The sequence below is a fragment of the Caloenas nicobarica genome, chromosome 32 (genome assembly GCF_036013445.1).
Source record: "Caloenas nicobarica isolate bCalNic1 chromosome 32, bCalNic1.hap1, whole genome shotgun sequence".
In the NCBI taxonomy this organism is placed as follows: domain Eukaryota; kingdom Metazoa; phylum Chordata; class Aves; order Columbiformes; family Columbidae; genus Caloenas; species Caloenas nicobarica.
The window spans coordinates 1765081-1792320 of record NC_088276.1 but is presented as its reverse complement, the minus strand read 5'-3'; the positions used below and the strand labels follow the sequence as shown (position 1 = coordinate 1792320).

The 27240-nt window shown below is 50.6% G+C and overlaps 1 protein-coding gene and 1 pseudogene across 1 annotated transcript; both read right to left on the bottom strand.

Annotated features, from left to right (window-relative positions):
- Positions 1-711: 711 nt before the first annotated feature.
- Positions 712-1674, bottom strand: LOC136000391 (olfactory receptor 14A16-like; annotated as a pseudogene).
- A 13048-nt stretch (positions 1675-14722) lies between these two features.
- LOC136000300 (olfactory receptor 14J1-like) lies at positions 14723-15637 on the bottom strand. Its single transcript, XM_065654079.1, has one exon. It carries the CDS (start codon positions 15635-15637, stop codon positions 14723-14725), a length of 915 nt encoding a protein of 304 aa, XP_065510151.1.
- Positions 15638-27240: the final 11603 nt, after the last annotated feature.

Genomic DNA, 27240 nt, shown 5'->3' with positions numbered 1-27240 from the left:
GCTGAACAACCAGCCCAAAGTCCCTCGAAAGCCACACTGGGACCCTGATCCCATCACACTGAGCCCACAGAGAAACAAGCCAAACAATGAGCCCCTTGAGAGTCTATTCCTTAGGCATGTTCTTTAAAACAACTCTGGAAGAAGATCTAAACCTTCAGGCACTGTGCTAAGGAGATCCCCTTGCTGCTGGAGATGCTGTTCTGAGGCCATCTCTGTCACAGAAGTGCCCATTGCCTGTCCTGGTCACAGGACCGACACACAGTTCAACTGTGACCAAGCCCTGGGAGCCCTCAGGCCTTGCAGCAGCACAAGGGCTGAGAAGGAGAGTGGGGAAGTGGAAAGAGAAGGACTCTGGAAAGAACAAGGCTGGTGCTCCCTGGCAGAGCAGCTCTGCTGGGACTGTTTCCTCCATCTTTGCCAACAGACACATTGTAATGACCTTCACAAAGGTTGCAGAGGAAAGATCTCAGACAAACTGTTCACAGCAGGGTCATTTATTTTTTTTAAATACACAGAGAGCACGACTTCTCATTTACAAATTCTATGACTCAAACTATAAAGGTGAACAGAGAATTAGAAGTGGAACGAGTAATAACATTTCTTTGTGGGCAATATTATCATAGTTAAAAAAGCAAAACCAAACAAGCCTTCCCCCAACTCCAAACAATCACCTCCAAATACAAAATTAAAAAAAAAGATAGGCTGGACATGTCATGAGTGATATGCAGAAGATGGGAAGTTTAATGACTTTGAAAAGAATCCAGCCATCAGTTTCCTCAGGGCATCCTTGAGCTCCTGGTTCCTCATGCTGTAGATGAGGGGGTTCACTGCTGGAGGCACCACTGAGTACAGAACAGACACCACCAGGTCCAGGGATGGGGAGGAGATGGAGGGGGGCTTCAGGTAGGCAAACATGCCAGTGCTGACAAACAGGGAGACCACGGCCAGGTGAGGGAGGCACGTGGAAAAGGCTTTGTGCCGTCCCTGCTCAGAGGGGATCCTCAGCACGGCCCTGAAGATCTGCTCATAGGACAGCACAATGAACACAAAACACATAAAAGCTAAACAGGCACTGACTACAAGAAGCCCAAGTTCCCTGAGGTAGAAGTCTGAGCAGGAGAGGTTGAGGATCTGGGGCATTTCACAGAAGAACTGGTCCAGGGCATTGCCCTTGCACAGTGGCAGTCAAAATGTATTGGCCGTGTGCAGCAGAGCATTGAGAAACCCAGTGGCCCAGGCAGCTGCTGCCATGTGGACACAAGCTCTGCTGCCCAGGAGGGTCCCGTAGTGCAGGGGTTTGCAGATGGCAACGTAGCGGTCGTAGGACATGACGGTGAGAAGAAAATATTCTGCACCAAATAAGAAATATACAAAGAAGACCTGGGCAACACATCCTGCATAGGAAATGACCCTGGTATCCCACAGAGAGTTGGCCATGGATTTGGGGACAGTGATGGAGATGGAGCCCAGGTCGAGGAGGGCGAGGTTGAGCAGGAAGAAGTACATGAGGGTGTGGAGGTGCTGGTCACAGGCTATGGTGGTGATGATGAGGCCGTTGCCCAGGAGGGCAGCCAGGTAGATGCTCAGGAAGAGCCAGAAGTGCAAGAGCTGCAGGTCCCGTGTGTCTGTGAATGCCAGGAGGAGGAACTGGGTGATGGAGCTGCTGTTGGACATTTGCTCTGCCTGTGAACATGAGGACCTGTGCAAGGAGGAGGAGACAGTGATAAGTTAGGGGAGACTTCTATGAGCAAAATAAACATGCCATTTCTCACGGAAAACCTCATCCTTGATGGAGGCATGTGTCAGCTAATTCTCCTTTTCCACCAAATGACAAACACGGGTCATCACAGCTTAAAATGCAGCTTGGGCACCTAATTTCCATGAATGCACCTCTGGGGCAAGACCCCCTGGGTTGGTGTCAGAACTGAAATGGACCCACATTCCCACCCCAAGTCCAGAGAGTCAGAGCACCAGGGACAGGTGGAGAAACAGGGAAGAACACTGCAGTGCTCCTGAAAAATAAAGCAAGGACAGAAAGGCAGACGGGCATGATGTGAAACCTTCTCCTTACCTGGCTGTGCTGCTGCCACTCACATGATGACACTGTGGAGCAAGTACTTTTAGCACCTTTTTTGTGTACCACGTTCCAGAAACCCTTCACCTGTAGGTCCAGCTGCTGAGGTGGAGACTTGTGACCTGGACCCAATGGCTTTGGGGCAGAGGTTCTGCTGGGGATGGGAGGAGACCAGGGGGTTGCACTGGGAAATGCGTCTGCACTGCAGGGGAGGGCAGGGGGCTTCCTGAATCCCCTCCCCAGCATTTCTGGTCCCAGCTCCCTCTCCCTGCCCATGTCTCTGCTGCATGGAGCTGTCCCTGCTGGGAGCTGTTTCTCTGCCCCTGAATCTGCTCCCTGTCAGTGTCACATACCCCATCTCCCATGCTCAGCTCTGCCCTGCTCACACCTCCTGGCACTGGGCACTGCCCAGGGGCAGCTCTGTGTGTGGAGGGGCTCAGGAGCAGCTCTGACAAGTCCTAACGAGAACTGGGGTCTCAGCACCTTCTCCAGGGCAGAGAAAGAAATTCCCATGTCCCACTGCCCACCCAGCCAACCAAGAGTGGAAAAAACTCAAAACTTATAATCATCCCTATGAGATAAATGCTTCCTCAGTGTCCTTCAGAAGGAACATCTGCAAATGTCCTGGGGTTGAACTGGAGCTGTGAGCTGACCTGACCCACGCAGTTTCCTCTCAACAGCAGAAGGACCCTGATCTGCTGGGGGTCGCTCCTTCCACCCACAGCTTCTCCCGTCAGTGTTGTTGGGATCTCCCCGGGCAGGCTGAGCGCTGACCCTGGCAGGCAGCAGAGTCCCTGCAGGGACCCTGCTCTGCAGGACAGCCCTGGGCATCCCTGGGTGCTCACCCAGCTTCACCCCCTGCAGCTGGGAGAAGGCAACTGTCGTGCCCTGTCCGTCCAGGGAATCCCTGCTGAGGAGCAGACCCTTCTCCTCCACACCAGCCATGGGATGTGCCAGCTCTGCGAGATAATTGCAGGATCCTCATCTGCACCACCCTGCACCCAGAGACTTACTGTGTTAAGGACTGTGAAGATTTCTCCCCCAGTGAGCTCTCAGCTGTCTCACCACCCCAGACTGCATTTTCCCTCTCTCTGCCTGACTCCTCTCTCCTCGGTGCTGCAGGCAGAGCCCTCAGCCCTGCTGCGCTTTGCAGAGGAGCTGCTCCTGGGCAGAGCTGTCTCTCTGCAGTGCTGCCGCTTGCCATGAGCTCCCTCTGTCCCAGGAGCCCAGCCCAGCTCAGCAGCACAGGAGCAGTCCATGATGTCCCTTTCTCTGTCCCCTCTGGGCTCCCTCCAGCTGTCTCTGGGGCTCCAGGGGCACGTCCTTTGACACAATCTCAAGTAATCACTGATGTTGATTCTCTCTCTTCAGCAGTGACACTTCTTGCCAGCATTGTGTTCTTTGTATTAAAAAGTAAATTGGTATGAGAATCACCTTTTCTTGTCCCATCATTAGGCAGGACACCAGGAATGTTACAGCAAAGGATCTAATTTTTCCAAACTGGGGGAGGAATATGTTCCCCGGAATGAATTTAGGCATTATATTCTGCGTTTATACTCCTAGGTCTAGAGAGACATTCAGCAATCTTTTGGCCATCTCATGTCTCTGCTCTGAAGCAAAGCCTTTGCACACATGGGCTCTTGGACACTTGGTACCAGGTTTCCATGGGGCGACTCAGGTTTCCTGGTGCCACAACTGAGGTGGTTCAGCCCAGATGTGAGGCAATGTCCTCAGCCAGGGACCTGACTGGGTGAGCTGGAGCTGTCAGCGTTGCAGACAGAGCTGTGACACGGATGGAATAAACTGCCAAGGCAGGGTGGCAGAAGTTAGTTCATCTGGTCTTCAAGGACAGCAGCCTCCAAGCACAGCAACAGGCCAGATCAAAACTCCGTCTAGACCTGTAAGGTAATTCAAGGGCCCCATAATGAGCTGTTACTACTGCAGGAACAGTTAAAGGAGAAACAAAGACACCGTGTGGGTACTGATGAATTTAATAAGAAAAAGAAGTGATATTCTCTGTGTCTCTGGTCCTCCATCTTCACCAGCAAGGTCTCTCAGGCCTCTGTGACTGGAGGCAGAACAACCAGCAGTGGATGGGGATCAAGTCAGGGGTCCCTGGAACTAACACAATCCTTTCCAGTCTATAGGACAGCAGGGGCAGCATCCCAGGAGCTGAGACAGCAGGACCATGTCACAGTGAGGCCACTCTCCACCTTCTTGGAAAGCTCATGGAGACTGGGGGGACTCCCTGACCACTGGCAGCTCTCACACATTGTGTGCACTTTTCAAAAATGGCCAATGGGTGAGCAGGGGAACTAAGGGCTGTGCCCCAGAGCATGTCCACTGGGACCCCATTTCTGGGTGTCTGGAAGAGAAGGTGATGGGGTTTACCCAGGGCAGGTTGTGTCTGTCCATCCTCTTTGCTTTCTGTGAGGAAAGGACAGGGTTGCTGGATGTGGGAAGAGCAGTGGTGGTCTGTCAGCTGGAAGTCAGCAAGGCATTCAGCATCATCCCCCACAATATTCTTGTGTCCAAGGAAGGATAATAGGGTCTGCATTGGTGTGCAAGTAGAGGGGTAAAAAACAATCTGGATGGTTGGACTTAAACAAGGCTCTAGATAAAGGGAGAAACTTTCCAATCCTGAGGACAGTCAAGCCCTGGAAGCTGTTTTCCAAGAGTGCGCATGCACTCTACCCCAGAAAGTGTCCAAGATGTGTTTGGATAAAGCCCTGAGTTATCTGATCTGACCCTGCTTTGAGCGGGAGGTTGGTCAAGACACCTCCCAAGGTCCCATCCAGCCTGAATGATGCTGTCCTTTCATCCCCTTCATGTTTTCAATTTAGGGACAGTTCTCTAGTTCTCCCTGGCCACAGGAATAATTCACATGAGGTCCACGGCTGTTTTACAAGTGCCCCCAAACAGCCCTGACCACATCTTGTGCATCCCTTTTCATTTGTCCCCACCCAAGTTCTTCTTTTTTGCTGTCCTCATGCCCACCTTGTTGATCCTTTCAGAGCAGGTTGCTTAAGAGGTGTCAGCATCCATGTACAGAGTCTGCACATCAGCCAGGCAGCAAAGCCATCGTTACAGAAATGGAGACGACGCTCTTGACCAGCTCATTGTACCCAGGAATCACATTTCTTGTCTGCTGAGATTCCTGGGAACACCTGAACTTTAAGTGCAGAGCATGTGAGTCCTCATTGGGTATCCTGGCTCATCTCCTGACCCATGTGGGGCCTCAGGCTGTGAAGAGAATCAAAACCAACTTTTTGGCAGGGGTAGTTTCATTTTACATGTGTCACGCAGGGCAGATGAAAGGAGCTCAGAACTCCAGTCTCTGCTGCACTGTTGGGACTTCAGAGACTGGAAATGCAGGTGACGGTGTGTGTCAGTGCACACCACATAAACATTCTGGATTCCTTTGTGCCTTTGCAGCAACCTGGGATCTGTTCCTTGGTTTTCTTTGGCTAAAAAAGAAACAACTCCCCTATGCCACCTCCCCCTCACACCAGAAAAAAAGGAGAACAGGTGTGGAAGAGCGAGAATTCAGGGGCAATTCTGCCCAACAGGTGTCCTCTTTCAATCACAAAAAAAGTAGAGGAGAGAGAAAAAACACAGGTCTAAGAACTTCATGCAGGAGGTCAGCTGCCAAGACGTAGCATCTCTTTTGAGAAGCAACAATGACTGTTGGGAATGAAAGTTTGTTTCATCATCATCACAGAGAATAAGGAGTTCCCTGTGACTGTTATTAGTGATCGTACCACTATTGAAAAACATCCTTGAGAGCATCTCTGTTGTCCCTCAGCTCCAGAGCTCAGCCGGTAGAAAGGGCCAGATTCTTGACTTCAATATGACGGATTCCTCTCAACCTTTCTTCTAGGATTTTTACAGGGCCATATTTCCTATTATAACGTATCAATTCTTGTGCTGCTTCCCCCCACATCCACACCTTTTTAGTATTTGGTTGGTTGGGGGAAGTCGGGGCAGGGGTGAACAGTGAATCAATGGTAGTGTCAGCTCCATCCCTCTGGCTCCCACTTCTGGTACCCTGGCTTCTGATCAAACCTTCCAGTCTTTCTACTGGGCTCCTCAATGCGATTGTCCTTTGAAGGTTTAAGTGACTCTGGAAGTCCCCTTATCAAGGGAGTCATCATGTCAGGACTCACTGGCAGCATCATTGAGGATTCACATTCGGGAATCAATTTTCTTTCATGTATCATTTGCAAGCAGGCTGCTTTTTGTGCACTTTCTAGCAATTGATCAGGTGTGCCAGTGATTGCCAGGGGCTCTGCCCTATCTAAAGGGTTTTCCCCTCCAGCCCAAAAAGCATCTCGCTGGGTTAGGGACCATGGGGCACGTCTGTCACCAGTTGTTAAGAAAACTTCATGCCCCCAGTAACCATTATCTTCCTGTTCACTTAACTGAATTTGGTCTCTCCCAGTTAGGGATATGTGCCACACGTGCTCCGTTTCAGGTTCTTTAGGGAGGCGACCGTACTCTCTCTTTAGCTTGGCCAACTCAGTGGCAGTGTAAGGTGTTTTCTTAGTTGTAATAAGAGGGTCAGTATCCTCTTCATTTGCATGAAAATATTCTGTTTTCACTAAGGGTCTCACATGTGGGTATTCCTCATAATGTTTCCTCGTCTCCTCCAATTCTTTCTGAGGGTAAATTTGATTTATTTGTCGGATACCTTTCTCCTCTATCTCCCGCTCCCTCAGCACCTGTGTGTTTTTTAAACATTTCTCCTTTAGAGTAGATTTTAATGAGCGGTTTTCTTCCCTCTCTTTTTCTAATTGTTGTAAACAATTTTCTAATTCTTGTTCTAAATTGGAGATTATTTTTTGCAAAATCTGCACCAGATTTTCAAGGGATTCTATAATTTTGCTTTCATTACTACGTTGCCTGAGGCGATCTTCAATCACTGCGACTAGGCTGGCTCCTAGGACAGCACAGGCTATAGCTTTGTTCTTATCTGATCTAAACTTAGACTTGGTCTGTAGAGAAATCACTTGGTCCACTACACTCTGTAAATCAGCCCAATTATTACAAGCCCAGTCTTCTCTGGGTACGGAGGGTCAAGCCCCATACTTTGCTAGAAGTGTGTAGAACAAGTCTCTGTCTTTCCCTAACCAAAAATCTTGATTATCAGCCTTTTCAGTCATTCTTATTATGAAGGGACCCAACCCACTTCGGGAAGGGACAACTTAGTCATACAAAAGCACAGCAACTGCTGTGTCACCCTTCTCTTTCCCGAGTGGCTGGAGTGGCCAAAAATCTGCTACGGGAAGGCTCAACTTAATTACACAAATACTCAGGATTGCCCCTACACTCTCCCTAGCAGACAATTCTCATCAACATGAGAACAACATCCATTTTTACACTTTGAGATCCTAGAGACAGAGCCCTCAACTCAAGGTTGGAATGCTCAACACCAAGGGGTGCGTGGTGTGCGGGAAATCTGAATCGCCCCCCTTGCTTTCTGGACACCTCTCACCTTATCGGGTGTAGGGCCAGGTGTGGATGGAGCGAAACTTTCTTCCCCTATTACAGACCACACAGTACCTGCACTCCTTTGTTTTCTCACAATCCTGTCCATGACACCAATTTAATGTCACGGTCCATTCGTTGATGGACTCATGATGGTTCGTTTACTTTGATCTCAAAGCGACCAAAATGCTACAGGGTTATAATCCAACCAAACAGTGTTAACTTTATTATTTTGTCTGTAAAGCGGCACGCGATAGAGAAAGTGGAGAAAAGGGAAAGAGAAAAAAAGGGGGAAAGGCGATTAGCTACCACCACGAGTCCAAAGGCGTCCCTATGGTCTCAGGTCCCGTAGAGCATCCTGCCGGTCCTCCATCGTGATGTGTGATCCTTTGGTGGTGTGAGCTCAATGATGTCCAGTTGGGAATCGTCTTTTATGCTTCTTCGCCCCGCCTCGCTCCCATGGATTGAGGCCAATCACCGCCTTTGTTTTGCAATCCAGGCTTAACTGTGCAGGCCCGAAGAGTCCCCACTTCGCTTGTCGGAACCCGTCTGCATCGCCTCGGTTCAGGGGTCTCTTACTGGTCTGCTGGGCGACATCAAGACCTTTGGAAATCCTCTGCCCATGCTCTTCTTTGCTGGCCTTAGTAGCAGGTAGGAGGTGGGGGCAAGTTTGGCTGAGGCAGCAGGTGAAATCCATCTTCTGGACAGCAGCTATTGTCCCCAGGTCAGAGAGGCCTGTACAACACAATCCCTTTTAGGAGGTGGGGGCAAGTCTGGCTGCGGCAGCAGGTGGAATCCATACAGCAGCTATTGTTACCTGTAGCCCCCGAGTCGGAGAGGCCTGCACAACACAATTTTTTTCGTCAGGCCTCTCTCCAAGTAATTGTCCAATTCTTTCTATCAGGGCATTTGTTCTCCAAGTCCCTGATGGTGATGTTGAGGCAAATACTGTTCTTCGGACCGACTCTTACAGGAGGTCATGGAGAACACACAGCCAGGCTCTTCACCATGGTGTGTGGTAGAAGCACAAAAGAGAATGGGTGGAAGGTGAGAGAGATTCAGCCAGGACATAAGGAAAAGCTTTTTCCCCAGGAGCTCAGCCAAGTGCTGTCTCAGGTCACCCAGAGAGGCTGCACAGGCTCTGTCTTTGCAGGTTTTCAATCTCTGATTGAATCAAGTCTTGAACACCTTGGTGTGACCCAGTTTCTGACAGGTTGGACTGCAGACTCCTGAGGTCCCTTCAACCTCAGTTCTCTGACGATCCCATTGTGATGTTGGGCTCTGTTTCTAACTGGAGCAGAGCAGACGATTATGGGCCATGAATCCACCTGTGCTGTAGGTGACCACCTAAACCAACATCTCAACCAGTGAACCAGCCAACACCTCAGTGTGACTTGCCCTGGGCAAAGTGTGAGGAGTCCTGGGCAGAGAAGGTTTAGAGGGCATGGGGCACTATGCAAGACACAAAATGATCTTGGCTTAATGCCTGCAGGCCCATCAGATGTCAGTTAATGTCAATGAAAATCAAAATAAGAAGAACTGAAGACAAATATCCAAAGCAAAGGAAGGTGTCAACATACTTGTCTTTATTTTTCTTTTTTTCTTTGGGAGGGTTTCTTTTCTTTGAAAAGGAAAGAGTTTCCCAGAACTGGGAATGGATTTAGGACACGAATGTCTTCAGCTCCAGGGACACAGACACCTGGTGCCAGTGTAGATGCCCCGGGAACCCCTGCCCAGGCTCCACCTGCATTGCAAGGTGCTCTGGTCTCCCCCAGGTCCTCTGTGATAGATGCCAACCCCAGGCCAGCACCTCAGGTGCACTGGGGCCCCTAAAATGGCACTGGCTGTTTATGGTGAGACAACAGATGACTGATGTCTGCCTGGAAAGGTGCACTTTGTTGTTGTGGTTGTTTTGTGGTTGGTTTGTTGTTGTTGTTGGTTGGTGGGTTTGTTTTTTTTTTTTGCCTTGGTTTTGTGGTTGTTTTACTTCTTTTGTTTCATTGGTTTCTTTGTTTGATTGGAGGATTTTTTTTTTTAACATATTAAAATTAAAAAAAAAAAAGCAAAAAAGTGAATTACGGGGAAGTGTACTAAGGGTAGGAAAACAAATATTGGTCTTCCCCTGTACTTCTATTACCAATACTCTATTATTTCACCTCCCTCGTCATTCAGGAGTTTCCACCTCTCCTGATTAAATGTCCATGTCAAAGGACAACTTTCCAGCAGACTGTCTGGACGTTTGCCCTTCCCAGTGCTCTCAGGTTTCCTCCTCCACTTGCTCTTTGGTCACTCAGTTGCCTCTCAACTCTCTGGTTTCTGCTTCAGAGCTTCAGGGAGTTACAAACTTGCCTCATTCTTCAGAAGTCTAATTAACATGGTAGTTAATGTGTTAATTGTGTTTATGTATATCCTTTCCTATCTCTCTGTCTAAAACAGTTCTTGTGTGGATGTCCCTTGTGGATGGTGGACCTCATTAGATCCAGCTTACACACACAGATGAGGAAAGTGGTTTAGTGTTTATGAAATTGTGTAGTGTTTACACAGGAGAGCAGGTGGGAGCTGGTGTGCAGGAGCTGCAGCATCCACCTGCAGAGCTCAGTGGAGAAGTCTGATGTGAGGAAAAGTGATGCAAGTCTCTGGTGGCCAATGAGGGAACTGGCAGACTGGGGGTGGGGGGTGAGCAGCAAGGGTGTCCATACAGTGTCCAGCCTCAAGGGACTGTTCTCCTGCCTGTCCAGATGGCTTCAGGAGACCCTCTGGATCAATGTCCATTGCAGAATGCTGCTGTCACTTCTTCTACACACTGAAAAATGACAGAAAATACCCTTGAAAGAAAACACCCTCCTTTAAGAAATCTTCTTTGAAATCTTCATCAGTAAGTGTCCCATTGAAACCTCTCCCGTTAGTTCTACAAGTCTTGAAGATTTGAAGAAAATTATAGAAAGAAACATCGCTCGTTAGGGCTTTCTGTGTTTTAATGAGCCCCATGGCGTATTTGGTGCTGAGTCCATGAACCTCAGATCCCAAGGACAGACTGAAGAATCTCCTCAAGAAGTCCAAGTCAGAAGCAAAGCCCAAAGTACCTTGAAGCATTAATGGGCCCCACTGAGGGCTGTTACTGACAAAGCCTCCCCAGGGACTCGTTAGAGCAGATAATTGGAGACTGTGATTACATCAGGCAAAGGCAAAGTGCAGCAGCTCTGATGCTGAGAAAACCCTTGATTTGTTTGATGAAGGAGAATGGCCAAGCCTTGACCCCCTGCCCCTAGGAGGGGAGATCCTGTCCCTCACGTGTGTCTCAGGGGTCTTCCTGGGGATGTGGGGATGATGCCCAGTGCAGGACAATGGTGTGACACTCCCTGGGGGGTGCAAGGAGGCAATGGGGTGCCATGGCCATGACAACCATGTGTCTCCTCTTCGGTCTCGCTGTCAGGGACACCAGCCATAGCCAAGGGGACAAAGACCTTGGGTCTTTCAGGGACATCCAGCCTTGCCAGCGCCCTTCGCCATCTACACCACAGTCCATCCTACACTGTCCCAGGCCTGTGGCTGTTTCCCCACAGGCTGCAGACACCCCATGCGCTTCCCCAGCTTGTTCTCACCCCAGTGTGTCCCCACCTGTGCTGATGAACAGCTGATCCCAGCAAGAGAGAGCAAAAGGGCAACAGGCAGAAAGACCCAAAGGCCAACTGCAAAATGGCAGAACGGCAAAAGGCTGAACTAACATCGAACTCCTGACAGAATGAAACTTCTGAATGGAACTAACCAAACCAGCTGGAAAACCCAAAGTAACGGATGTAACAAACCCTAAAAGCCAGCTCCAGCTTTAGACTGAGCATGACGCTAATCATAGGGAATATTTCATTGATCAGCCTGCATGTCAACCCAGGTGCTGTCCTGTCTGTGTCCCCTCCTGCCAAGTTGCATCTGCAGCTGGATGGCCAAAGAAGTCCTTGGTTTCCCTGACAACAGCCAAGATATCAGTGAGTTCTGACATTCCTTTCATACCAAATGGCAAACACTGTAAAGCTGCTAAAAGAAAAAATTAAATCTATCCCAGGGAAGAAACAGTGTTATTATTCTCATAGCAAATCTAAACAAAAGACTGTAGTAGCTATGAAGGAGAGAGATACAAAATGCATGAAGAAAATTAACTCAATTTCAGTAAAAACAGCATGTTTCCTCAGCCTCCACTTCACCAGGCTAAAGAAGTTTGGGTCTCTTAACATCTCCACACATGACCCAGACTTTCTCTGGCCACACGACAGCTCCTGCCCGTTCCTCCAGAATGGGGAACCTCCCACTGGGACACCCCGCTCCAGATGTGACCACACCGGTGCGGAGTCAAGATGGACAATAACTGCCCTTGGCTGGGTGGCCACACTCCTCCCAGAGCAGCCCAATGTGCTCATGGGCATATTCCTGTTTAGCACCACTGAGAACTGACTGAACATCCAGGCTCAGAGGGTTGTGACCAGCGGCACAAAGCCCAGCAGGAGGTACCATGAGGAGCACTGAAGGACACCGTACTACCCAACATCTCCTCCTCACAGGTGTCCCTTGCGTCCCTGGAACCACCTCAGTGACAAGGGGGAGAGCACTGCCTGTATGGGGTGGAGGAGATGGGGTCTGGAATGAGGGTCCTGGGGCAGTTTCTCCTGGTTGTTCATGCAGCAACAAGCTGGGCTGGATATTTGGAGAGAGGAACTCTTCCTAAGGGCCTCCAGTGGGCTTGGGGATGGTCTACAGTTTCCTGCATGCTGCCTTTTCTGGTGGAGATCAGAGGCTGCCGGTCCTTTAGAGGGCCCAGGACAGGCCTTGTCCTTCCTCTGGTCACAGCTGGACCCCAGTTCTCCAGATCAGCCCCAGCTCAGGAGCCTTGTCTAGGGGTGACTTTTGGGGTAAGGTTGACAAGAGGGGTGCATAAGTTTGTCTTAAGGACATGTGATGAGCACCAGAACTGAAGTACCAGAGCAAAATGATGTGGCTTCTGGGTGAATCCTTTGTTCAGTGCAAGTCCTGACACAGGGTCCCAGACTTGCTTTCCATGCCACCCTTCACGAGGGATGATGCACTAAGAGATGGCAAGTGGGGGACACCAATCCTTCTCCAGCTACTTCCCAGGCCTGGTGAAGCATCAGGACAGCAAGGACTTCTCGCCCTGCACCCTGAACTCTGCATATAATCTTGGGGCAGCTGAACACCAGCATTTTTCTCTCCAAGGCAATTTCCAGCCCCGGTCAGCTCCTGTCTGATCTCCTCCCATCCTGGCCCTTTCCCTGTGCTCCCCACAGGGCCCCAACCTGGCACTGATGCTCCACAGAGCAGGTTGGCTGCAGGACCATGGGGTGACTCCACACTGGTTGTGCTGCTCAGTGAGGGACACAGATGCAACTGCATGGGCTGCACTGTCACTGAGCTCTTTCCCGGGGGTCTAAAGCTCTGGAATGGGTTCAGAGCATTTCTTGGGACTCATTGGGTTTTCTGCTCATTTTGGTTCAGCGATCCCTTCCTTGTCCTTCAGGTACCTGCAGATTAGTGCAGGAAGATGCGGCCTATTCCCTTCCCAGGGATGGAGGTCGGGTGACCAGCCTGTAATTATTCAAATTGCCCTTCTTGCCCTTCTTGAAGATAGGTTTGACATCTTCCTTTCCCAAGGACCTCAGAACTTCTCTGTTTCTGCTGTCACTTTTGAAAGCACAACCCAGAATCATGGGCAAGGGTGATGTAGCAGACAGGAGCACTTGCAATGAGCCTGTCCAGGACAGCTGAGATGAATCTCACTGGGCCACTGCTGTTTGTTCCTGGAATCATACACAGAAATATCAGGGTTCCAACAGGCATCGATGTCCGAGCTGGTCTGAGGAATCCTTATGCACCCAGGGATGTTCAGAGACAGAGCCTGTCCCTTTTACACACAGAGGCAGGAGTCACAGTCGGTCTCTGGCCTCCTGTTGCCACTCCCAAAGGACGGGAGGCACCTCAGCCCTGTGGTGTGTCACCCTGCTCTGCACTCATCTGAGATGTCCCACGTCATGAGGAATGGACACGGGGACCTCAGTTCAAGGAAGCACATCCCAGTGGGTGTTTTCCCATGGGCTGTTATTCCCAATGTGAAGTGACCTCGAGACACTGTCTGTCCCACAGGTGTTCATGGAGCTCCCAGGAATAGCTGCTGGTGTTTGTACTCACTCGGTTTCATCTCACCTTATGTACACGATGTGTGTGCTCACATCTCATCTGTACAATGCAAACATGGACTTCTGACCTACTCATTCGGTGTCCATCTGTTTAGGGAAGAGCAACCTCTGTGAGCTGGTGTGACAGCCCAGGGCTGGAAATGGAGGTTGTGAGGGGCCAGTCCATGACGATGCCCTGGGGCAGCTTCCATGGGGTGTCCAGCGCACAGGGGCACAGCGCAGACCCTGCTCTGCTGGTCCTGCAGGTCTCTGGCAGGAGGCCTGGCTGTGAGAGGACACTGCTGTGTGCCCAGCCCTGCACACACACTGTTTAGCTGTACGCTGGTGTTTCCATCTGTGGCCATTTTCTTGGACATGTTATTGAGAGAAAGTTTGGAAGAAGACCTAAACATTCATGCCCTGCCCATAGGAGATGACCTTTCTTTCTGGAAAGGCTGTTCTGAGGCCAGCTCTGTCACAGCAGTGCCCATTGCCTGTCCCTGCCTGTGCTCACAGGACTGACACACAGCAGGATGGTGACCAGGCTGCCAGAGCACTCAGGGCTTGCACCAACACAAGGGATGAGAAGGAGAGTGTGGGAGTGGAACGAGAACAGCTCTGGAAGGCCAAGCGCTGCTGCTCCCTGGCAGTGCTGCCAGCCTGGGCTCTTCTCCCCTCCTCCCATGCACACAGGAACTGTCCCTGCAGCTCCAAAAGGCCTTGCAGGAAGGATATAGTGAAAATCAATTCACTACAGGACCCTTTATTTTGTTTAAATACACACAGATCATGGCTCCTCATTTACACAGCCAGTGGTTATAAAAGAAAAGCAGATAGTGAATAAGAAAGGGGATGACAATGTTATCACAATTAAAAAAACGCCAATAACAACAGAAAATACAGATGATAGACTGGACCTGTAACTAGTTACATTAAAACTGCTAGGTAGAAGCAGATGGACAGTTTCTTGCTTCAGAAAACACTAAGATATGAGTTTCCACAGGGCATCCTTGAACTCCTGGTTCCTCATGCTGTAGATGAGGGGATTCACTGCAGGAGGCACCACTGAGTACAGAACAGACACCACCAGGTCCAGGGAAGGAGAGGAGATGGAGGGGGGCTTCAGGTGGGCAAACATGGCAGTGCTGACGAACAGGGAGACCACGGTCAGGTGAGGGAGGCACGTGGAAAAAGCTTTGTGCCGTCCCTGCTCAGAAGGGATCCTCAGCACGGCCCTGAAGATCTGCACATAGGACACCACAATGAACACAAAACACCCAAATCCTAAACAGACACTAACCACAAGGAGCCCACCTTCCCTGAAGTAGGAGTGTGAGCAGGAGAGCTTGAGGATCTGAGGGATTTCACAGAAGAACTGGTCCAGGGCATTGCCCTTGCACAGTGGCAGTGAAAATGTATTGGCCGTGTGCAGCAGAGCAGTGAGAAACCCAGTGGCCCAAGCAGCTGCTGCCATGTGGACACAAGCTCTGCTGCCCAGGAGGGTCCCGTAGTGCAGGGGTTTGCAAATGGCAACATAGCGGTCGTAGGACATGATGGTGAGGAGAGAATATTCTCCTGTACCACAGAAAAAGAGAAAAAAGACCTGTGCAGCACATCCCATATAGGAGATGGCCCTGGTATCCCAGAGGGAATTGGCCATGGATTTGGGGACAGTGGTAGAGATGAAGCCCAGGTCGAGGAGGGCGAGGTTGAGCAGGAAGAAGTACATGGGGGTGTGGAGGTGCTGGTCACAGGCTATGGTGGTGACGATGAGGCCATTGCCCAGGAGGGCAGCCAGGTAGATGCCCAGGAAGAGCCAGAAGTGCAAGAGCTGCAGCTCCGGTGTGTCTGTGAACGCCAGGAGGAGGAACTGGGTGATGGAGCTGCTGTTGGACATTTGCTCTGCCTGTGAACATGAGGACCTGTGCAAGGAGGAGGAGACAGTGATAAGTTAGGGGAGACTTCTATGAGCAAAATAAACATGCCATTTCTCATGGAAAACCTCATCCCTGATGGAGGCATGTGTCAGCTAATTCTCCTTTTCCACCAAATGACAAACACGGGTTATCACAGCTTAAAATGCAGCTTGGGCACCTAATTTCCATGAATGCACCTCTGGGGCAAGACCCCCTGGGTTGGTGTCAGAACTGAAATGGACCCACATTCCCACCCCAAGTCCAGAGAGTCAGAGCACCAGGGACAGGTGGAGAAACAGGGAAGAACACTGCAGTGCTCCTGAAAAATAAAGCAAGGACAGAAAGGCAGACGGGCATGATGTGAAACCTTCTCCTTACCTGGCTGTGCTGCTGCCACTCACATGATGACACTGTAGAGCAAGTACTTTTAGCACCTTTTTTGTGTACCACGTTCCAGAAACCCTTCACCTGTAGGTCCAGCTGCTGAGGTGGAGACTTGTGACCTGGACCCCATGGCTTTGGGGCAGAGGCTCTGCTGGGGAGGGGAGGAGACCAGGGGGTTGCACTGGGAAATGCGTCTGCACTGCAGGGGAGGGCAGGGGGCTTCCTGAATCCCCTCCCCAGCATTTCTGGTCCCAGCTCCCTCTCCCTGCCGATGTCTCTGCTGCCTGGAGCTGTCCCTGCTGGGAACTGTTTCTCTGTCCCTGGGTCTTCTCCCTGTCAGTGTCACAGAGCCTGTCCCCCATGCTCAGCTCTGTCCTGCTCACCTCTCCTGGCACTGGGCACTGCCCAGGGGCAGCTCTGTGTGTGCAGGGGCTCAGGAGCAGCTCTGACAAGTCCTAAAGAGAACTGGGGTCTCAGCACCTTCTCCAGGGCAGAGAAATAAATTCCCATGTCCCACTGCCCACCCAGACAACCAAGGGTGGAAAAAACTCAAAACTTATAATCATCCCTGTCAAATAAACACTTCCTCAGTGTCCTTCAGAAGGAACCTCTGCCAATGTCCCGGGGGTGAGCTGGAGCTGTGAGCTGTCCTGACCCACGCAGTTTCCTCTCAACAGCAGAAGGACCCTGCCCTGCCGGGGGTCGCTCCTTCCCCCCACAGCTTCTCCCCACAGCACCGTGGGGATCTCCCCGGGCAGGCTGAGCGCTGACCCTGGCAGGCGGCAGAGTCCTTGCCCCGGCACAGCCCTGGGGTGCAGGGACCCTGCTCTGCAGCACAGCCCTGGGCACCCCTGGGTGCTCACCCGGCTTCCCAGCTGTTCAACATTGCCTGACAAGACCCCCCCTCCTTACAGATCCCTCAAGCTGTGCCGGTGCTAACTTGAGGAGATGCCTCTAGAAAGTATAGTTGCATTGCCCTGCACCCAAAGACTTACCATGGCAAGGCCTGCAAAGATTTCTCCTCTGCTGAGCTCTCAGTCATCCTCCCCATCCTGACCACCTTCAAGGTCTCTCTGCCTCGCTCGTCTCCCTGAGATCCCCAGGCAGAGCCCTCAGCCCTGCTGTGCTTTGCAGAGGAGCTGCTCCTGGGCAGAGCTGTCTCTCTGCAGCGCTGCCGCTTGCCATGAGCTCCCTCTGTCCCAGGAGCCCAGCCCAGCTCAGCAGCACAGGAGCAGCCCAAGGCACTTTAATGACCCCTATGGTGGCTTTGGTGCTGAGTCCATGAAACTCAGACCCTGGAGGAAATTGAAGAAACCTCTTAAGAAGTCCAAGTCAGATTCAAACTGGGTCCCCCTGAGGAACACTGCTGAGGAACTGACCACAGGGTCTGGTTGGAGAAGAAAATTAGAGCCAGACATGACAGGTCAGGAGAAGCAAGATGAAGGTCTCTCTGACCTAAGATATCCCAATATTTGCAAAGTACGAGCCATCCAGGAGGGTTTTGGACCTCACTGACAACATCTTCCTGACACGGGTGACTGAGGAGTCAGTGAGGTGAGGTGCCCTGTGGGACTTCACACTTACAAACCAGAAAGAGTTGGTCAGGGATGTAACAGTCAGGGGTGGGGAAGTGGAGTTGAGGCTCCTGGAAGATGATAACAAGGCAAAGAGCAGGATTTCAGGAGAGCAGGCTTTGGCCTGCTGAGGGGCCTAGTTGGGTCCTATGGGATATGACCTTGGTGTCTGCAGCATTTTTTCTCTCACATTTCCTCCCTGCTCTCTCCCACCTGCTGTTGTGCAGTGTTTTTTACCCTTTCTGAAATACAATATCACAGAGGTGCTGCCAGCATCACTGAGTGGCTCAGATTTGTCTGAGCCAGCTGAAATCAGCTCTGTCTGATGTCGGTCAAACTCCTGTTGTCTTCTCAGAGAGGTGACAACTGTAGCACACCCACCCTCACCCCCAGTTCCAAGACTTTGCCATGTAAACCCAATAGAGGGTGACGTGTTGGGTGTTACAAACTACTTGACCATGGAGAAGAAATGGAAAAGATCTTCTGTCAGCAACACGGGGAAGTCTGAAGTCAATGAGCAGGCTCATATGTTGAACTGTAATTGCCCTACATTCACTGGCCAGGGAACGCAGCAGGTGCCAACAGTCCAGAGGATCTTGGGACAACTTCTTAACTTGGCTGTCTGATGTGCCAGCAAGGGTGATGCTCACCTGGATCTGGAACTGGCAAACAAGAAAGAGCTGGTGAGGGATGTGAACATCAGTGTCCACCTTGGCTGTGGTGACCAGGAAACAGTGGGGTCCCAGGCACCAGAGGGGAGGGAGGAAGGCCAGCAGCAGAGCACAGGCTGGTGGGCTCCAGAGGAGAAGACACTGACGTAACTAGGGGGGCTGATAGATATGGTGCCATGGGAAGCAGCTCTGTAGGGTGAAGGAGCTCAGGAAATCTGACAGGCCGTACAGGACAGCCTGCTCCAAGCACAAGAACGAATTCTCCGATTACCTAGGAAAAGAAGCATTTATCTCGTGAGGCTGCTCGTCCGAACTGACAGAGCTCCAGGGCAAAAAAGCAGCACACAGGAGGTGGAAGCAGGGGAAGCTGCCAAGGAGGAATTTAGAAACCTTGGCCATGGATGTGGGGATGATGCCAAAGCTCCCCTGGACTTGATACCTGCAGGGGAGGCTGAGGTCAGCAAGACACAGCTTCCTTACAGTAAAGAATAGACAGGGTGAACGTCAGAATCAGACAGGACTGAGGTACTTCATGGCTTCTTTGCCTCCATCTTCACCAGCAAGGCCTCCTAGGCCGTTGTTCCTGAAGGAGTCTGGAGAACAGCCAGGAGTGTATGGGGCTTAAGTCAGGGGTTACATTAGCAAACTCGGACATCATTACACCTGAGCATTAGCAAACTTGGACATCAATCACCTGGGCTCTCCCAGTCCCAAACTTGCTTGAATCCTCAATTTGGGTCCATACCCCAGCACTCCAGGAGGTTAATGCATCCTCCAGGCTCATGGATGTTTCCTGAGGTTCATCCAAGTGTGAAAGGTGAAAAGCTGGAAGTGTGCAAGGTCAGCTCATGGGCCATGACTGAGCACACCCCCTCCAGCAGCCGCCATTCCCCATCTCCCAGGCACAGCCATGCCCACAGCATGCAAATGTCACTGCCATGTATGATTAGCCCAAGAGAGGCCTGCCTTCCTTCCATATTCCCAGGAAAATCTCCCTCCTATTCCTCCTCCACCTGCAGACATCAACTGTTTTACATTTCTGGGCTCAGACGTGGTTTTAAGGATTCACTAAAGCCATCAGCCAGAACCTTGTTTCTCCCTGTCATCCCCTGACCCTCTCCCACACCACACATGGCCAGGCACTGCTGCTCAGGACCTCCCCCTCTTCAGAAGAGGCCTCGAGCTTCTTGGTTCTTCCTGGTGTTTATTGTAAACTTCCTCGCTCCCCCCAGAGCTCATGATGAGATTTCTTGTCCATAACAGACACCTTTATGATCATGTTTTACTAAATGGGTGTCTTTTTGTGAGCATTTGTGCAGAAAGAGTAGTCAGAGGAAAGCACCAAATACATAAAAACTGATGCCGAGTGAAATGCCGTGAGGACCTGATGAGTTACCTGTGTCTGTGTCTCTCCTGGAAGGAGTCTGTCCCAAGAAGGGGATCCAGCTGCTGCCACTCTCTGGAGAGACACGTGAACTGTGTCCATGTACCTGGGGAGGAACAGGGTGATTTTTGCCAGACCACCCTTCATCTGAACCACGTAGATATGTACTTATGGACGGGGTATCAAGTCTTACAGCGCAGCAGAGACTGGAGTTCTGAGCTGCCCTCATCTGCCCTGCATGACACGTGTGAAATGGAACTACCCCAGCCCAAAAGTTGGTTTTCATCCTCTTCACAACCTGAAGCACCACACGGGTCAGGAGATGAGCCAGAATACACAACAAGGACTCACATGCTCTGCTCTTCAAGTTTAGATGTTCCCAGGAATCTCAGGAGACATGGCATGCTGATATCTGGGTTCAAGGAGCTGGTCAAGAGCCTCGCCTCCAGTTCTGTAACGTTTGCTTTGCTGTCTGGCTGATGTGCAGACTCTGCACATGGATGCTGACACCTGTTAAGCAACCTGCTCTGAAAGGATGAATAAGCTGGGCTGTGTGGTGGATACACTCGACCCCCCCCAGCCAAACCCGCAGCAGTTTGGTCCAGGCTGCAGAGGAGGGAAGGGCCTGAGCCACAGCCAGGCCAAGAACTCCTTCCAGGAGACCCACAGGGAAGCAGAACGGCAACTGAACGCCGGTGGCTTGTGGGCGCAGGGAGTCTCGTGCAGACTTTTCCTACTCTATGCAATTTGACTATGAGTCAACCACTTCATTCTAGAAATACGACAGCCTGGATGAGCCCACTTTGAGCTCTCCCTGCTAAATAAGTGAGCTGTATGGCAGTGGTTTTACTACTCACGGGTCAGTGAATGAGCCCAATTCAAGTTCAATATTGATCATTTAGCTTAAGTAGATGCCCACTAAACGTAATGAATTATTTAGGGACATAAGGTTGTATGATTTTTTTAAATATACTCTTTGATTCATGTTACTTAGTAGACTAGATTTGCTACTTGTACACAGTTACACTTAAGGGCATTATGTAGGCCATGGGGAAAGATAAGACATGGCCAGTGGGCCCTGAATACCTGTCAGGTTGATTGTGTGGGCCCTCCGCCCCGGTCTAGGGGGTGGCAGTATGTACACACTGCTGTGGATACGGTGTCAGGACTAATTTCAGAAGAAATTGAATTATTCACACCAATGGATTGTGAAGTGGGACTGCAGCCTACTGATCTAGATGTACATCCTTTGCTAACGTCAGATTCTCAAGTTCTTGTGTTTCAGGTATCTTCAATGAATACCTGTACTTTATCTAGAGGACACAGCATTGGTACAGTGTTATTGGTGTCAAGAACGCAACACTGCATTGAAGTTCTATCTGAAAAGGTACAAGCCAGAGGTCTCCAAACTGTGTGGGTAATTATCTCACATCAGGTTATCAGACCCAGAGTAACATCAGCTGCAGGAGCTGGAGCAATGTGTATCTATTACTGGAAGGTGATGGCACTCCTGTTTTCCCTCCCTATCACAGGCTGGCTCGTCGTACTTTGCAATCTCGCACTGCAAGCATATGCCCTGGATATGTTTCCACAAGACCAATATGTAAATACTTAGATTGGATTTGCCTCAACTGTAACTAACTCATCTGCCTTTTGCATTAAGGGAAGACCAACAGCTGCAGATCTTTTGACAATATGTTTTACCAGCATGACAACCCTGGTATCTGTATTATTGAGTTATACCATGTTAAGGGACTTTTGGTATTAACGTTTTATATTATTGTTTTCCCTCAGCAGGTAATGGCTGAAATAGCTGCTTCAATTTTAAAAAAGATCTATTACTTCAACATAAGTGACGAATCAGCCAACATGAAAGACAACATTTAACATCTCCAAGACTTTGTGCATCAAATGGAGCAATCTACTGATGATGCCTGGATGAAGGGCTCATTTAATTCCTTGATAAAATGAATGGAACACCTGATTTAAAGCATCATTGTACAGATATGTTTATTCCTCTTCCTGTATGTGTTTATTATGTACCTCTATAAATTGCTCTGTACTACACCTCACAAATCCAAGTGAACATCTCCGGCTTTGCTGGCCCCAGCAGAAGCAGTTTCTTGACTGAGGGGGGTGGAATACATGGGAATGGTGCAAGAATGGCGAGGAGGAGTATTGTAAGGACACTCAAGCCACTGTAGCTGGGATGTAGAAAAGCACATGAACCACAAGTAGAACCTCTGGGTTTAGATAATAGGCCTGTGAATAATCATAAAGACACCTCACCATATATCCTTAAGATTCCTACAGACAAAGGTAAAAGCAATGCTACAAAATGCAGAATTAGTGCACAATGGATTTTCCCATATGTCTAATGGCATAACCTGTCCGGCAAACACTGCTGAGACCAGTCTATTTCATCTTTTTGTCTTGCAGCTTCCCGTAAGATCAAAGTACAAGATATCATCCTATTGCTGCTGAAGGCACATCATGTCCTGTTGGGACTAAAGCGGAAGACTCTATTTGGATGGTCACTGACCACAACAGGAACTTTGAATGTGGTGCTTCATCCAGTTGTAATTCTGTTAACTCTAACATTATTGTGCTTGTTACTTACAATCATTTTATGTATAAAAGCCCGGTACACATATAAGCAAAGGATCTCTATTTGTTGTGACAAACACCCTGATAATACAATTTATAGTGATATTCTATATTATTGAAGCTATCTGCTTAAACAAAAGTTCACATGCACGCTAACACCGTATATAGATGATATTAGCATTTAAACCGAATAGTTTATCAAACAATTGGACTCTTACCACTGAACTACAACATGCCATGTATTTATGACATAGAGGCAAGAGGTAACCACACTACCAGTCTATGAGAGAATGAAGGGGATTGACTGTGGTCAAGGGGGTGGAGCGTGGCAGGCGCACTCGACCCCCCCTCAGCCAAACCCGCAGCAGTTTGGTCCAGGCTGCAGAGGAGGGAAGGGCCTGAGCCACAGCCAGGCCAAGAACTCCTTCCAGGAGACCCACAGGGAAGCAGAACGGCAACTGAATGCCGGTGGCTTGTGGGCGCAGGGAGTCTCATGCAGACTTTTCCTACTCTACGCTATTTGACTATGAGTCAACCACTTCATTCTAGAAATACGACAGCCTGGATGAGCCCACTTTGAGTGCTCCCTGCTAAATAAGTGAGCTGTATGGCAACGATTTTACTACTCACGGGTCACTGGATGAGCCTAATTCAACTTCAATATTCATCATTTAGCTTAAGTAGACGCACACCAAAGACTAGATTTGCTAAAATTTTAAGCTCGTATTTGCCAAAAGCAACCGTAGACTACACTAAACGCCTTGCATGATAAAGTCTAGCTTGCATTTTGCTGGGAAAAATGGAACTGACTGGGAAAACAACGATCCAAGGCTAACGCAGAGACATCACAGACATCTGCAAAGCCGGGCCTATTTTTGCACTTCGCTGAGAAGAAAGCATTTATCCAGACAAAATGTCACCTTCAAGGATATGGACCAAAACCAATGTCTACAACTGAACAAAACAGAGGCCCATGTGGAGTCAGGGAAAAAGGGTCCAATGGGGAGCAAAGGACCTGGTGGTAAAATTTTGCTATTGGACTTGGATCTTGGTGTGAATGGTCTGTAAAGATATAAAAGTTTGTAGTTTTCTATGCTGGGGCGGACCTCTGCGCAGGTACCCAGCTTGAGCCAGCCCTTCTGCTATTCTACTCCATTAAATTTTTTATTTTCTGAGAATTTTGTCTCCTGAAAGTCTGCTCTGCATATGGTCATAAAGCCTTGCCTCTAAGTTTGCTGCTGGAGCTCTAAAATACAAACTCTGGAGCGAACGGTTATCAGGGAAAGAGGAATCCTGACAGTTTGCACCGCAACGGACATGGCCTCACCTGAAAGTTTGTCTCCGGAGCTCCAAGACACAGCCCCCTGGAGTGAACAGTTATCAGGAAGGGAAGATGACTGAAAGTTTCCTTCGTGAACAGGTACAGGCACCTGGAGAGAAGGTCAGCAGCATTCAGCTTGGCATATTTCCCCCATGCAGAAAATAATAGAGTGAACCTGCCACCGAACTCTTTGAAGTCGCGCTTCTCTTTAAGAAATCTAAACATTGTTCTGCAGCAAGCAAAACCCCTCAATTACTCCCCCGCAACAGGGCGCCAGCAAGTGAGGTCACAAAGGGCCCCACTGTGACCCTGCGCCTGGGGAGGGAGGTCAGGGTGTCCCATTGGGAGGCTCAGGGTCAGCTCAGCCCCGGGCACCTGGGTGCTCTCGGGGTGGCCTTGGCTAAATTTGAATCCCAGTTTCTTCAAGTTTTACCACCCACTGCTCTCAGCATAGTCTTTAACAGTCCGTTGCACCGCTCGATTTTCCCGGAGGCTGGTGCATGATGGGGATATGACAGCCCCACTCACTGCCGTGCTCCTTGGCCAAGGCGTCTACGAGGAGGTTCCAGAAAGGAGTCCCGCTGTCTGGCTCAGTTCTCTCTGGGCTGCCGTGTTGTCACAGGACTGGCTTTTCAAGGCCCAGGACAGTGTTGCGGGCAGTGCCGTGGGGCAGGGCGTATGTTTGCAGCCATCCGGTGGTGGCTCCACCACTGTAAGCACAGAGCTCTTGCCATGACCATTTTCTGGCAGTGTGATATAGTCAATTTGCCAGGCCTCTCCACATTTACACTTCAGTCATCGCCCCCATACCACACAGGCTTTGACCGCTTGGCTTGCTTCATGGTAGCGCATGTTTCACAATGGTGAATAACCTGTGCAAGAGCATCCATGGTTGAGTGCATCCCTCGATCACGAGCCCATCCATATGTTGCATCCCTTCCTTGACGACCTGAGGCACCGTGGGCCCAATGGGCCATCAATAATTCACCTTCATCTTGCCAGTGCAAATCTACCTCAGACACTTTAATCTGGGCAGCTCGATCCCCCCGCTGGTTGTTCGGATCGGGTTCTTCAGTGACCGACTCTCGGGCACATGAGCTTCTACGTGGCGCACTCTCACAGGCAGGTTCTCCAGCCCGGCAGCGATATCTCGCCAGGATTCAGCAGCCCCGATGGGTTGGGCTCTGCGCTGCCAGCGGCTCCGCTGCCATTGGCCGTGGCCCAGGGGACAGCAGGGGCCACGACGGTCGCACGCAGTCGGCAGTGGCGGCGAGAAGCCAGATGGCCCATGGCTGCGTTCCAGCGGCACGGCCCGGGATACCGACTGTGTGAGCCGGTGGTGCCACGGAGACGCGGGGTCTGGAACATGGGGGTGGCCGGGGGGACGGGAGGGACGGGGAGGGCGGCAGAGAGGAAGGGGCCCCGGGGCTGGGCCGGGGCTGCTCGAGCTCGGGGCAGGTCTGATGGGCGCCATGTCAGAGCTCGGCCTGGCTGCCCGCAGTGCCACCTCCTGCTCACATCACTCTTCACTGCCATTGGTCGGGAGGGCTGTCAGTCTCCTGCCCTGAGCTGGTGCTGTCTCGGATTGGCTGCCTGGGCTGTCACTCTGCCCTGGTTTGGGGCCCACCCTGCCCTGAGGCGCTGTTTCCTCTGATTGGCTGTCTCGCATTTCCTCCTGGCTCCTCCCATCAAGTGATTGGATGGATGGCTTATCAATCATTTGTGTGCCGCTCTCCCGCCAGGTGTGATTGGTGCAGCCAGCACAGCCCGCCCCTAAACACTGCCTAGATTGGTCAACTCTAGCCACCTGTCCTGCAGGCCTCAAAGCTGGATTGGCTGGTTACATATCAATCACATGACTTGCCCCACCTTCTCAAATGTGATTGGCTGTCCTTGGTCCATTGACTCCCCATAGACTTCTGGGATGTTGTTGCCAGGCAACGAGCTCCACCTAAACATGAAACTGTGGAATCCGAACATCTGTGGGTGATAAAAGACACGTTGGGACCATAACATGAGGATCTGGGCCCCAAGAAGGAGGCTCTGGGCACTCAAAAGGACAGGCAGGTGCTACAGATGGCGCTTTGGGCCCTGAACACGAGGGGACCCTCTTGGTTCCCACCCGAGCTGGGTTTGGTGCCCGTGACCCCACGGAACAGACACCTGTGCTGTCCGGAGTGGCCACGGAACAGACGGAGCCCAAAGCCTCGGACTCCATGAGCTCAACGGGGGAGTTGTGACATTTCATGGACGTTTCACAGGGGCGGGCCATGGGCTGAGGGCAACTGTGTGTGTGTGTGACATCAAAGGGTGGGAAGGGGAGCGGTGGTTGCTGAGGACGTGTTGGATCGTGTGGGACCTGAGCCTGACGTCCATGGGGTGGAACAAGGGCTGGAGAAAGGACCGTCGTGGTGGCGACACTGCTCCTGCGTGGAGCTCCAGAGGCTGCAGGGAGATTTCTGCTCCACGGGGACCAGCACAAGCCAGTGGCCCATTCATGTCTGTCACCTGCTGTGGGGACTGTGACCTCAGCAGCACCTGCACAGCAGGAGTGTCTTCACTGCCAGCACCGGCTCTTTGCTCTGTCTCCACCTCTGTTCCATGTCTCCCCGTGCTCTCCTCCCTCCCAGGCACCTTTCCCACCTGCTCCAGGACCCACCAAGGCCTCTGTCTGTCTCCATAGAGACTAAAAGGAAAGAAAAACTTTCCACACTGATACCATCAAATAACCGCATGAAATAAAAACATTTTTAAGGGGAAGGGTAACCCTAATTTTTCCCTGTACTCCATTTTTTAAAAAAATAGCGTAGCTTTAGTTTCTACCGGGAGAGTATATTCTGTGTGTCATTGACATTTCACTCATATTATACCAATTTTTTCATTCTCCCTGTTCAGTTGTCTTCTACGTATGTCATGTTATGTCCACAGGCAACCATCCAGAATTTGTATTTAGTTTTGATATTGTTAGGTCAGCTGCTCCTCCAAATTATCTCATCTTTCATTTTCGAGTGCTCTCCTGTTGCATCCTTTGGCAGATGATGTTCTTGTCACCAGGTATATCATCCTTCCCACATGCACTTTGGATGGTTTCTAGCTGATCCATGGTGATTCATGTGCTCTAACTTCTGCCTTCTGCATTACGTGGTGATGTATCTGTCTCTGTGTCTGTGTGGCAGGTGTCACGTCAGAAGCACTGTCCCAGCCAGGTCACTGCATCTCTTTCTCTTCTCCCTCTGCTGTCATCATGAGACTGTACCAGCTGTCCAATGTGCTTTCTGACCTCATGGACCCTCTCATCCCACCTCCCTTCTGCTGTTCAACCCTGTTCCTGCAAGAGAAGTGACAACCAGTCCGTGTCCCCTCTGTGGCATCTGGACCTTCCAGAGCTGGACGGCTGGTGGGAACTGTCACCATCAGCCAAGGCTCTGTGTGAAGTCTTCTCCTGGCACAGGAACAGCTCTGGCTGTGCCTGGTGAGCACCACACTGCCCGAAGGAGAACAGCAACATCCGTAGTGACTCCTGGTTAATGGGAAGAGATGATCTGAGGGCAGGTTGGCAGAAGATCCTGAGGCTTTGCCGGGGGTGGCCACATCTGGCACCTCCCAGCAGGATTTTGGAAAGTCCCTTCCCAGCTGTGAGCAC

Coding starts and splice junctions, on each gene's coding strand:
- LOC136000300 (XM_065654079.1), bottom strand. CDS start 15,637: ATGTCCAACAGCAGCTCCATCACCCAGTTCCTCCTCCTGGCGTTCACA.